Genomic DNA, 14,508 nt, shown 5'->3' on the forward strand with positions numbered 1-14,508 from the left:
TTATCATCGCATGAAGTAAATTATTCGTTTTATTTTGATAGAAGTAACAAAAAATAGTTCAATTAACGTAGAAGAAAGAAATAGATAAATTAAAAGGGAATAATATTTTAAAAACGTATTCGAAAAATTCGAAGAATAAATATCGTTTTCCTTGGAAAAAGAATTTGTATATTTTTCATTTAAGTTCTGTGTACACCTATTTGTTAAAAATTTCCACTACTTCTTTTTTTATTCTCCCTTTTTATGAATACATAACATGGCTCCGTAAATGGCAAACTGGTTGTACTTTATGATTACACAACCGTGATTAAAGAAATTTCGCACGTAGGTATGAAATAAAATGAACGTGACAGTACTGTTACGAAACGTCATGTTGAACTACGTACTGATTGGTAGGTACGTCTATTCTTCCTTTTCAGATCAAAGCAGAAACTCGTTCCATTTTCTATGCAGTTGATCGATATTGCAGTTTTCACAGAAAATATATTAACAATTTCACCATCATGTACGTGTCGGCCACTGAATAAAACGAATGCTCGATTAAATTTCCTGTTTCATTTTTCAGTTGTTAGGAGTTCTGTTTCAATCAGATTCAACGGATATCCATTTCGCAATCTGATCTTAAGCAATACCATTTCTCTTACGTATTTATTTCACTCCTTGTTAGTGAGAGTGTTCTAAAACAAGTATCGTACAGCCAAAATTTAATCAGGCAATTTTTTAAAAATATAAAAATTTGCAATTTAAAATTTATATATATATTTAAAGAAAATCATGTTGAATAAGATACAAGTGCAGATAGGAACAAATTTGGCATTTCGGTGTTTTCTAACAAAATTGTAATTGTATTTCTATCATAGGCTAAATTGCAATTATAATTAATTAAAAATACCATCGAATAGTATTGTATTCCATAAATTACACAACACTCTGTGCTTATTTTTAGTATATCCAACTAGGTTGTAATAACTCACTGTAAAATACTAACACACCGTTTCTAGAAAATTTCTAGCAAAGCTTGTATATACAGTGTGATTTGAGGGGAATAACGGTTCTTCGATTTTTAGTTTCAAATATCCGGACTCCGATCATTTTTATTTCCCAAACAATTGAATTCTCTATATAAATGTCTACGTCCCAGATACAATATCTTCGCATCTATGATATTCACATCTTTCACCCCTCACTATACCCTCTATTCTCATTCTTTTCCTTACCCTCATTTATCAGCGCTATTACCACCTAATTTCATGCAAATCATTCAGAATAATATAAAGTACAATAACCACGTTCTCATTCCGATTGATTTCATTGTTTCCCCCCATGGAGGAACAGCTTTCGGGCGTTTAAAAAACGATCAATCTTTCTTGCGCAACGATATATTCGTCGACGAAATATGAAAAAAGATTGATGTAATTAAGAAGTCAGTTACCGTTAACGTCACGCTTTGTCGTACCGCGGTTATGTTTAGTTTTCACTTATTCTCTGGAATTAAGCGATCGATCGATATCAACGCTAGGATATGGAAAAGTTCCCCTTGATGAGAGATCTAACGAGCGTATCATAATCCTTCGTTAAAAGGCTGCCGTCATTAAACCGTGATATTGCGTGCAAAATGTCGTGGCATTTCATACCTTCCTCGTAATTGTGGGCCATTCTCGTACCTCCTTAAAAACCATTGATTGAATCGCACAGAAATCATGAACACGGCCTTTTAGGGTTCGGTAGTTGTTAATCGTTTTTAGATCTTCCAAGTGGAGAAGGTAATATGAGAATTGCTTTATATTCCTCTGAATTTTTTATGTGAGTATTATTGAGTTGTTGGAAAAGTTCGTAGGATATTTATTACAGATTTTTATAATATAGTTTTAATATTGTTTTTAATAGGAGATTAAAGAAAATTAAGGAGTACCATAAAAAATTTGTTAACAAAATAAGTTTCTTTTCTTTTTATTTTGACGAGATAATGTTGAACCTCGTACATATATCGAAGCAATTTTAAATCGTAGCTGTAATGTTTGCCTCTATGAATATAGTATATTCTTCTGTTGAATTCATTGTTCGGAAAACCAACTAACATTTACTATGTATTATATTTTACTTGATATTATATATGTGATAATACTTGCAATGTAATACTTGTGTTTCCGCATTTATTACATTTTGAGCGATGTCATTATTGGAAAAGTTTAACTCGTACAATTAAGCGTCTCAGATAACTGATAATGCATTATGTCTAAACAGCAAAGTGCTATTAAAATGCTTCATTCGCAGACACAGGATATTCCCCAAACATTACACGAAAATCTATACTAAATAGATAAATGTATTCGCAGTTTACAATATAACTGAAGTTAAAGTTATAAATGATCCGCAGTTATCTGTATTACGTTTATTAAAGCGAAGTAATTTGTTTGTAAAATGTAATTTATATTATCTTTTAACATGGTAAAAACTTATGATAGTAACAAATGCTCGTGTCTCTAATGCACGATCGGTACACATTGCAAATTTAGCTTAGTAAATTACATATACGTCTACTACGCATTACATCTACGTATGTGTAGTTGTATGTTGTATGCGCAATTATAGAAAGTTGCATTAAAATGTTTGTTCAGCATTTCAATATTTTTATAATAATTCCATGTGGATAATAATCAGTCGCGTTCTTCTTTTTTATATTTTATTAAAATCAGAAATAACGTCGATGAAGTATTTCGAAATAATCATATTTAATCATATTCTTATTTCTTTTTTCCCTTATTTCTTTCCTAAATATATAATTTATCGTGCATTAAATAAAATTTTCTTCCATGAATATGTACGTTTAATCTATGTATTATTGAAATCGATGAGGTACACTTTGATAATGGAATGGGTTCGTATATTCATAGAAACTAGCGCCAGACAATTCTGCTTTTAGTCTAATGGCATCGCACAGCATTGTTCCGTAGTTAAAATGTGTTAAATCAATATATTATACTAATAGTTCTCGCAGTCTACAAATACGATACTATTTTCTTTACATTTACATATTATAATAATTTCTCTAATAATTTCCAAAGAATAATATAACGTACAAAGTAAACTACAAATTAAATAATAAATTTCGTACTTCGTCAATACGTATCTTATATTACTAATAAATTTATTTGTTTATTTATAGTAATTTATTAAAACAATACAAATTGGAATAAAAGCTCGAATTAATCACCTTTATATTATTTAACTTCAAGGTACTTTATTTTAATTCGTATTCTATGATTTACCTGATAAAGATAATAAATGTAAAATACAAATTAAAAGTATTATAGATACTTTCATGTTATGTAATTTCTTTAAAACATCATTAAAATGTTAAACTTTAACTAAATCCCAAATTTCAAAAATAATAAAATAAATTCGAAGTACTATCATTGTGTACAACATTCTTCGTCTATAAAGAAATAAGAACGTGCAAACACGTTCGACGAAATTTCCCTTTACGACCATCTTTGCCCCATCTAATCCATCTCATAAAAGCTGTTCGCTCGCTACGGAAGAAGGCGAGAAAGCTGGAGCCAGAAATACACGGCGAAAACAGTTCGAGAAAAGGTTTCCCGGATGAAAGAAACGAACGGGTGAAAGGGGTAAAATCGAGACAAGATTTTAGCGCAGATTCTGCTAAGGAAACGGGGCGAACAAATAGCACCGTGGCTCGCTTGGCCGCGTTTCTTTCTCCTCCTGTAATTTACAACTTTAAATTGCGCCACTATATCGTCGTAATTTTTGCATACCGTCTTATTTTGGATCTCTGGTTTTCTGTTACCGCTTATAAATTCTGCTGTAGGGAAATTAACGAACAACATCCATCGAGGGTTTAAAGAGAACGCAAATACGGAAAAAAAGGATAGTTAAATTTTTTAGCCAAAGATTAGGTACGTAGAAAAAATTGTATATTTCTCGTGCCAATAATTAATTTAATCTCATCTCTGATTTTTTTGTCGGACGTATTTATTTTTCTTACTCAAATTTCTTTGAGTTTACACCAAGGTGCTCTAATTACTTTCAATAAGATGTTAGTCAAAATACTAATCGTTATGGGCCTTAAAAATAATTTCAATATATTGCAACTATAATATTACAAGTGTGTACATATATTCGTACATCATGATTTTTTTAAAGTTCGAGATTTAGCATCCTGGGATAAGTTGCAGGATAATTAATTACGAAGTGGTTTAATTAATTACTTGAAGAACGACGATCCCGTGATTTTACAAAAATACTTTTAATGTATGGGAAACATTGTAACTAAAAGTATGAATAGTGTGTTTTATACCTACCTGTTTTCGTTGCTTTAATACAAATACATTCTGACAGCTATTTCATTTTATTTATATTTGATTGTAAGCAACGAAGATTGATTTTCTGCGAATGCAACTGCAGGCGGGTTCCATTAGAGATGTATAGATCGTTCGAGGGTGAAAGATGAGAAATGAAGCAAGGAAATGGGAATAAAGTGCAGTGGTTTCGTTTATTGTTCTGTTACAAATTGTTCAAGTAAATCACATTTGTAATTCAAATAGCGCAGCAATAACTTTATCTTCTTCAATTTTACCTCGTTTTATTTCATTAAAATAACTGATTTTATTTACATTTTATTAATAAATTCATATATCCAGCGTTTCGCATAAAACAACTTATTTAATTTAATACTCGATAACTTTGTTGATATCAAAATGAAAATTAAAAATCGTGTTCCTTTGTGTAAAAAGAATGATTCGATAAGAATCGTATAAAAAGCTGTTTATAGCGCGACTAATGTGTATCCGTGTTAAGAAATTTCTCGTGTCTCAATAAATTATTTCAATACTATTTCTCTGTTTTCCAGAGCTTGCCACAAACACCAGCTGGCGGTGTGGGTGGAAAAGGAAGCGGAAGTGCTGGCGCCGGTTCTGGTATGGTCAATGGTTCTGGTGCCGATCATCAAGATATTCGTGACGGTGCTGCTATAAATACAGAACATGTGAGTAATTCCATTCTCCGAATTTTTTGTCAATTAAAAATCATACAAGTTGCGAGAAGTAACTCGTTATTTTATCATTTGTTATTTATACTAAATGAGATCTGAAATTTTTATCATTAATGTAGACTGTAACGAAAGATGAAGGAAATAAAGAATAGGAAGGGTGACAAGAACGAAAATAGAAGCGTGTTTTCTCCGTTGATTAATCTGTAAAGGACTTCTACCTAGTCTATATTTTAACTTTAATAGAATAATTGAGATCAGAGGACGTGCTCGTATATTATTCTTTCCATTTTCGTTTAAAGATATTTCTTCTTTTTATTATCTGCGCCAAAGCGAATGTATTAAGGACCAAAGTCAACGCAACATCGAATCATGTGAAATTTCTTTTCGGTCGTTTCACGATTGAAATCTATTGAAAAGAATTTCTAGACGTAGCTCGACATATTTTTATTCACTGCTTTTCCTTTCGTTTAGATGCTGCAATTTTGTGAAATTTAAAACAGTTTTATAAATAAAGAAGATACAATATAAATAAAAAGTTTTTACAAATATTTCATATCACTAATGCTTTCATCCTTTTTACACCCCGGACTTGCGTAATGAGCTTCTATAATGTGTCTATTAATCTAATACACTTTTTGCGATTTAACAAAATTACAACTTACTCCATTCACGTTTTTCTTCTTGAGTTCTACACGCTATTTCACTGGTTGGTTACTAAGAAGTTAAGCACTGTATTGTTCAGTTTAACTTAGTTACTCAAGTAGATACGTCAAAAACGTTCGAACGGTTTAGACACGTAAAAGAATCGTCTCGTAAAAATGTAGTCGCGCTTTCAAGCGTCACGGGACGTGGCGATACCCCGGGAAAAAGCTCGACGAGTTCTTGGCCGAGTGGGCAAGAACAAATCGGCCGTTCGCTCGGCAATGATTGCCGTTACTATTCTTCGAAAACTTCCTTAAAAGTACCTCGACGAGGAAAGTTTCGCAGTGAAAGCAACAAAGTGAGTCATTCAGCGTGCCGGCGGGCATTGTTTGCTTTCTTTCGCCTTATTTCGCGGCCACCTTTATATCGTCTAGATACTCCGGTTCCACAGAAAAATAAGGGAAAAAGCTATTGGCGTATAGTGGCTGAACGCTCGGGGAAATTTTCCCAATCGTTCGCCAGAGAAGTAACTTGTAACGATTCACTGCCTCCGTTAATCGATAACGAGTTTGCAAGGGGCAGAAGGGTTGCTACGTGCGTTTCGGTATTACTTGATGTACGATGTTTGTAGTTCCTACTAGGTTTGAAATTAAGTTAATTTTAAACTGAGAAATTAAGAAGATGTAGCTAAATAAAGATAGTAATGGATGTATTTGTTTTGTATTTGTTTGCTATACATGTATGATGGTCACGTATATTTTTCATGTCGTAGAAATTTTTACGATGATTTAGAAATTTAACATGATATCAAACAATTTAAATCTAAAACTTCATACTGTACCAAAGGTATTAATGAATAAAACGGTTCAAAGTATAGTATCGATATTTTGCACGTATTTCTACCATTACTTCAACAAAGAAATAAAACGTGTCTCACTAATTGTAATATAAAATTTTGTAGCACCTCCGAACCTTCGCTAATAAGATATGATACATCCACCACGTAACAAGTACCATCCAGACACGGAAATCTCTAACAATTTAAATAAATCTTCCTGTCTTGCAACGCTAAAAAATAGTCAAAGAGTACATCCTCATAAATGGCATCGCAAACCACTTAAAAATTTTAAAAATAATGCAGAAAAATTTCTTAAATTCAGCTCCATAGTCTCATAGTTGCCATAGTTGTAGCGTTTGAAGTCGCTGAACTTTCTTATTATTCGCATGCTCGTATCGCGTGCAGATTTGATCGTTGCGGCGGAAGCTAATCCGCAGGCCATCGATTCCATCAACAGAATTAAAAAGAAAAAAAAAAAAAGGAAAAAAGAGAAAAAACGAAAGATAGCTGGGAAGACAGTTTAATCGGAAATCGGTTGGACGTAGTTCGGGAATCCAGGAATTAAGCGATTACTTGCGAAGTTAACCATTGTTTCAGCCAGTCCATCAATCGGGTCCCACCTAACCACCCCTTTGTGCAATTCCCACCCTCCCATGCGCGGCACCTCGTCCGACCCACCCACTCGATTTTCGCACGTTGATCCATTCGCACGGAATTAAAACCTTTATCTACGTTTCTCCGCCTGCTTTGTCGAGGTTTGACCGGCGAAAACGGACGTGCACGAGAGACTGGTCGAGGAATGGAATGGAAAGGGTGGAGCCTCTGGTTCGAGAGCTCGATGCTCATGGAACGGTTGCCGGAATCGTTTATTTCGAACAGCTACGCGCTCCACGCTGATAAGCAACGTCAATTTTTGTGTCGTCTCGCTTTGGACGCTATCGTCCGTTTATTTTTTTTCCTTTTTAATTGAGATTCTGCCTCTGCCACGCTCCTTTTTCTTGTCTGTGTAAGAAGAAAGTGCTTTAGAGAATGCTTTTAAGAATTAATGCTATAATTAGACTCTGGATTTTTAGGCATCTGCGCTGTTTACAGCTATCATTCAATAGTATTTCTCCATAGCATTTGTATCTGCATTGTATTCATTATTTGCATTCATATACTAACTAGTTCCGAGTAATAAGATTCCCGCTTTTTTTATTATTTTTGTTCCCTGACAAATATTAATTCGATTAATAATGGCACTCGTTTAACACTAATTTAATTATTTGATATTTCTCTTACATACTAATCATTCGTATTAAGAATTCTATATTCCATATACTTAACAATTGTTATATTCTACCGTTAAGAATATTTCCTGGTGCTAAAGATATTTTCATTTTTAACGTTGCTGTTCAATTTATCCTACTTCAGTTCGCTCTTAACTTTCATCATTGCTTTATCTCTTCTACAGACTTTACAGTGCATTTATCTATTCTATTATTCGTTGCCGTTCTGTGGCAATCTGTTTGCACCATGTCCTAATTTCTTTCTTTCAAACTATTCCACTTTCATCTTTTCGTTTTCCCTTTGCCACATTTTTTCATTTCTTCGCATTAAAAAATCTTGTTCCAGTAAACTTTCCATTTTTATTATAATCGTATTAAAAACGTACCTCTTCTAAAATATTTTTTATTATAATTCTTTCATTGACAATTTTAATTCGCTTTCTCTCTCATTTGACTTTTTTTTTTACCTTCCTTTTACTTTAGTCCACTGTTTTCAACCGAACCTGACGTTTTGCTCTAGCCTCTCTCTTTTTATCCCTCTTTTCTAATGGCGGATAGTTTTTTGCAATTTTCGACGATGTGCTATCGATTTACATGAGACTGCAGAATGATGGCTCGCCTCCGTCGATTCCCACATTGGTTATATGGATTCTCTAATCGAAAACCGAGATAGGGGCAGAGGAAAATGAGAAGGGCTGCAGCCGAATATTTCATCTTCGTTGAGAGACGAGGGCTTTCAAGTCATTGTACCTTCGCGGTAATATTTTGGACGACTTTCGTCGAACGGATAGCTTGATTCACTAGAAAAATTGTCCAAATCAATATCAATATTCGTTGAAATCCACCGTAGACATTTTAGACATTCGTGTAATAATATTTTAGGTTTGAGAATTATGTACAGATTTAATACTTATATTTTCGAAGTTATCGGTTATTCTCTTCTTCGATTATTTTATATTAAAATTTATATGAAAAATATATTAAAATTCGTGTAACCATCATATTATATTAACAACTATACGTAATATTAAATTAATCGTGAATAGAATAATTATAAAATATGTTCGAATGATGTTGTTTTATAACGAATCTTAAGCGATTAAGATGTAAATGTCTAAACATTATATAATCAGCATTATTATGCTTATTTGGAAGAGAAGTCGCGATAAATAAATTGCATTTTTCGTATTTTAATTCTCTAAATCGTTTCGTTTTTCGCAAATAAGCTTATCGTTCTGTGGATTTACTAATTAAAGCGTAGCGAACGCGATAATTCGATAATTCTGCCAACGGAGGAACTGAATCGCGTCGACTTAACCGTATCTACCGTAGGAGTTTGCTACGTTTCGGCTTATCTGAGTAGGCCAGTTAGCCGGAAACCATGCTGACTATGAAGTTGCACCGTACTCACCCCTCTCTGTGTTAAACACGCTAGGTAATTCCTGAATAAGAGAACTCCTGAAAATACTTACCTTTCACGGGCTGATGATTGTACGATGAATTTCTCCGCACTCGCATATACCAATATATAAATCGATATATCCATAAGCAAATGTTATGATCGTTGTACGCGATCGTCCTGGAAATGTGGTAATACTGATTTGCTGCGTTTGTTAAACGGTAGATTCATCGACCGATATATATAGCTCTTTATCATATTCATGATTCATTCAAACAATTAAATTTGTTTCACTCGAATATTAAAACTATTTATGTTTATATAATTGATATAGATTGCTTATGGTTAATTCATTATTTATTTTCTAGAGCTTTAACAGTTCTAATTAAGCATTAATAGTGAATATATAATTACTCGATTTTTGGTGCAGAATTATTTATAAAATAGAAATGTTGAATAATTAGGTAGTGGTATATAGTGTATATATAACGCGTGGCAACAGGGACTTGAGGAAATGTGCAAGTAAAATTGTTCTTGAAGATTAATTATTGAGCATTTTAGAAAGAATTAAGCGAAGAACTATTCAACAAACAATAGAAAGACAAGTGTTGATTAATAATCTATTGGAGAAGAATTTTTTGTCGTTTCAGATTAGTTCATTTTCGATCAGTATTCTTAAACTCAGATTAATTTTGTGCAAATCAAATTATCACATAATCTCGTTTATTCTTCACCAAATATTTAAAAGCTTTGCAATTTCGATTTACAAAATATTCGTCACTGTCTTAAAATTTTATTCAGAAATATAAATTATACCTTACTTGAAACAAATGTATTAATCGTTTAGCTGAAAAATGAAAAGTACGGTCATCTTTGGTCCATATAAATTTCCATTCCGCACAATTCGGCATAATTCGCCGCTTATACGCGTCAATGGATATTCGAACGTACAAAGGAATGAAATGTCAAAGAGTTAACGCGGCTAACGAATATCCATTTAGTCGCATTTCGGACAATTATCCGCGAGCGTAGGGAGTTTTTTAAACGAGAATATCGCGTTCTGGAGGGCGTCCGTTTCGAAAGTGGTCTGAGCAGCGTGCAGTCCGGAAAATTAGTCGGCGACATTCACCGGGACCGGAAGTAGCAAACGACGACGGCTGTGGCTCCGCTCTGGCTCTGAGCACATACACATCCGTTGGTGTTTTATTTTTCGCCCGTTGTTTTTTCGTGCACCACCGGCTGAACAGAGGGAAAAAAACTAATTCCGTAATTGCGATTCAAATTTCTTTCGAACAACCTCGTAATGCCGTTCTCTCCCCTTTCCCTCCACTTTCCACGCGTTTCCTCCGTCTTTAGAACGAAGAACAACTTTTGTTTTCCTACCTCTCTGTATTTTCCTGCTCCTTTTCCCTTTTTCTTTCTTTTTTTTAATTCTTGCTTTCACGGAATCTGCGGTAGCCCCATCTTCGTCTTCGTCTTCGTCTTCGTGTAATTCCAGTCTTATTTATTTCCTTCGAGAAAAATTTCTGCGTTTTCTCCCAATATACTTTCCTTTCCTTTCACTTACATTCCATCCTTTCTTCCGTTTCATACTTGACTTACGTTGGATTTTTCTTGTCTTTGTTCTCTTACGTATTTCCGACTCACCCCTGGTTTTGTTTTTATGCCTTGTTATTTTAATAGACTGGTTGCAGACTTCCATTGTTGTCTCATTAATCTAGTTTTTAAAGTATCCATTGCTATACTTCTTCTCGCGACTTTTTCTCGCCACGGGAATGCACAAGGTTTGATTTAGTCTATTGTTACTAGATAAAACTATATTCACTAATAAGTATGTCGGAGATGAAAGAACACCGGAGTCTGTAATTGAACAATTGTAGTTATTCAATCCGATTGTAATTGTTCGAGAGTTGTGATAATGAGCTTGGGCTCGAGGCGACAGTCAGTCGCCGAACGTAGCCGCGGTCACGGGATTTGCCTAGCAAAGGTATGGAGTAATTCTATAGCTCTCCTTAAAGGAAATATTCGTGGCGACACGCGACAGTAAACATTCCAACGGTTTCTGTCCCGTGGCTCGCCACACGCAGACCCTATTCTTCGAGTAAGATGATTGCCAGATGTCGATGCGTCTCCGCAGTACATGTTCGGCTAGCCCGAGGGCCCGTTATAAATCTTAAGGTTTAGTTAACTAAAGTCCTTCAAACAGACAAACAGTCTTTGTCCCAACTACGGGAAGATAGGGGAGACATATTTTTCAACGAGCGCGGTCTCCCACTAGTAACTTTCCCTCGAGGGCGGCTAGCATCTTTTTCTAACCACCGATATGAAGATTGACCAATTAGCAGCAACGTCAATTTCCCTTACTTTCTGAACGAAGGCTTTTCTCGACGAATCCGATGATCTCGTATCCTTAGACACACCCCATTATAGTTTTCCTCTGTGGCATCATCGGGACGGGAAAGGCATTCTCGTTCGCGATCTCACTGATGAAAGTAGTAACCCTTTACGACCAGTGAATATCACGCATCCGACTTAGATTTTGTGAGTACGTTCATCTATCATCCCGTCGACCGCGGATTCGTTATTGAACCTAGGATCATTGTCATTAGTTTCTCGAGTGCCTAACTACCACGGTTACTTGTCCGGCTCTATAATAATCGTATTTGCACTAGTCAATGTCTTCTCTATTGCACAACGACAACGTGTAACCCAAACGAAGATTCGTTTCACGCCCCTAACCCTAATTCTAATGTCCGCTCCGACAAGTATATGTTTATGAAGAACAAGAACCAACGAAGGAGAACGAAATTTTTGTAAAATTTATAACTATCGATTTAATTAACTTTGACAAGTATTAAATTGTCTGCAAGACCAAATATAATATATTATGTACATACGTTGGAGCTAACGTTCTTTAATATAATAGTGTTATGAATGAGGCTTAACGTAGAATGTGACTAGAAAATATAAAAATTCGATATATCACGTTTACATGGTAATATCGTATAAATATCATATAATATCGTAAAAAATCGTATGACATCGATTACTTAAAATCAAGCAATTTTACAAAATTGATAAATCCCATTTTTTTAAAGGAATCTAAAAGCGATAAAAATTGCTAAAAAAAAAAAAAAGGGAAACTTATACAAAATTTCAAAAGATTTTCCGTTTTTCAATTTTCTGCAAATTATATTTTCTCCATCCATCTTTTCGCTGTGCAACGTTCTTCTCGCTTCGAGTCGTTCTTCCATTTCCTCCAATGCGGACATGCTCTTTTGCCGTTTTTTTCAACCCCCGTTCCGAACGTTCTTTTTCTTTCGTCTTCATTTCATCTCCTTTGAACCACGCTCTAATTCCTCCCAATGTTCCCTTTTGACGAGTCGCCGTTTCTCAGGATGCATTCAATGCACACTATCGTTGGCCGACTTCCGTTTCGTCGATGTACAAACCAGTCCTTGTTTCATTTTTAGATCATGAAATTGTGGCCTAATATAGTATCAGGCTAATAATTAATCGAACGCTTTCTCGTGTAACCTTTGTCGATTAAAATCTATTAATTACCGGTCCCGGTTTTGGTTAAAATAATAAAAACAACTTTGTTACAAACAAAGTTTATCATGAAGATGTTAATCGTGTTAGTGGAAATAATTCGTCCTTTGTCTACATATATAATACTTTGTCTACATATGCAAGTATAATTAAGTATTTTATCCATCTGTCCGGAGAAAAATATTAAATGGGATTGGTAGTATGATTCAAGAATTTTTCATCTCTTATTCGTCTGGAAAAATTTTAATTGGAACATACAATCTATATAATTGTTAGATTGAAGAAAAGATTGTCCAAGGAAGATTATATTTTATATCTTTTTTATAATGCACTGTATCTTTTATTGCGTTAAAGAAATATTTGAAATTATCAAAAATTAAATTTGAAAATTGGAAGCAGGTAAATACTGCGTCTTATTAAAAAAAAGTCTGATGTTACATCACCTATAAGAAACTAAACAAAGAACTAATTGTAAATATTTATAATAATTTAATCATAAAATATTTAAATTTAATCATTAAATATTTATAATTTAATCATAAAAAGAAAACAAATAATTCAAGAACAACGAAACTACCTAATCTTTAAACATGAGAATAAATCTTATTACGTTTAATCATTTAATCATTAAATATTTATAATTTAATCATAAAAAGAAAACAAATAATTCAAGAACAACGAAACTACCTAATCTTTAAACATGAGAATAAATCTTATTACGTTTGACATTTATTGCTAAGAAATAGTCTTACTTTCAAATTAAGTGCTTTAACTTTTATACTGCTTCCGTTCAATGTCGCCTTCCATATCTCCCATTTGGTCGTACTTCTGCAGAACAGGAAATGAAAAACGCAGCGATGGAACGAAGACAGGCAGTTAAATTAAAGTCTGATTAACGGACTGTCTTAGAGACTGTGCATTCTAGTTTTTCAACTCGTAAAGACGAGTTATTCCGCGTCAAATCGGTCGACTTGTCTCACAAACGCGCCAACTCATTCGAGCTTTTCACAGAATTTTCATCTCATTTCCGGCGCACGACATCGTAAAAGGCGTACAAAAAAAACCGCTTAATAGGACTCTTTTTTACCAAAGTTATGAACTATGTTCGAGCATGAACGTAATTCATTTTATTTAATGTTTAACGTCCATTATACCAGGAAAAACTTCTCGTGTTTGAATAGGAAATTATTATCGAGCTCCGTTTTTTGGAAATATCATACCACGGGAAGATTTAAATATAGGAAAATATAAGAAAACAAGAAAAAATAATTAAGAAAATATTTATGAAGTATTCGTATCCTCCCCTTTTTTTCTACCACATTATTTTTTATTTCAGTAAGCATTAAGAATGTCATAGTCTCTAATGGTGAATATATTCAACAGTTGTAAATGCACAATAAAAACAACTTGAAATATATTTTAAAATTCTGATATAAATAAGATACAATAATTATAAACTTTACAAAGTTATTTACAAATAATTATAAACTTTCCTTTATTGTTAAACGATAAAAGTATTTAAGTAAATAATGCGTCAATTACTTTTAACAAAGATACACATGTGTGCTGCAGCGTGTACGCAAATATTCCCATCGAAAATCAATTGAAAAGAGCTTACTACAAAACGGTATTGAATAATGATCGATTCGATTAAACGATAATTACGCAAACCGAACCGTGAACCATTCTCATTCCACATTCAAGTGTTAGCGTGAAACATAAATACGGTTATACGATTGCAATATTTAATACCTGCCTGGAGCAAGTTTCAAACAAGCAGAAACATCCTAATTGCTTG

At 33.7% G+C, this 14,508-nt stretch overlaps 1 protein-coding gene across 1 annotated transcript in view; it reads left to right on the plus strand.

Moving 5' to 3' along the window:
- Window positions 1-14,508, plus strand: part of LOC117159636 (uncharacterized) — a 558,819-nt gene that overhangs the window by 485,326 nt on the left and 58,985 nt on the right. Inside the window, exon 4 of the mRNA XM_076620942.1 lies at window positions 4,871-5,005. Within this exon, the coding sequence (XP_076477057.1) occupies window positions 4,871-5,005 (135 nt within the window). The remainder of the gene's footprint in view (window positions 1-4,870; window positions 5,006-14,508) is intronic.

The sequence above is a fragment of the Bombus vancouverensis genome, chromosome 8 (assembly GCF_051014615.1).
Source record: "Bombus vancouverensis nearcticus chromosome 8, iyBomVanc1_principal, whole genome shotgun sequence".
NCBI lineage: Eukaryota > Metazoa > Arthropoda > Insecta > Hymenoptera > Apidae > Bombus > Bombus vancouverensis.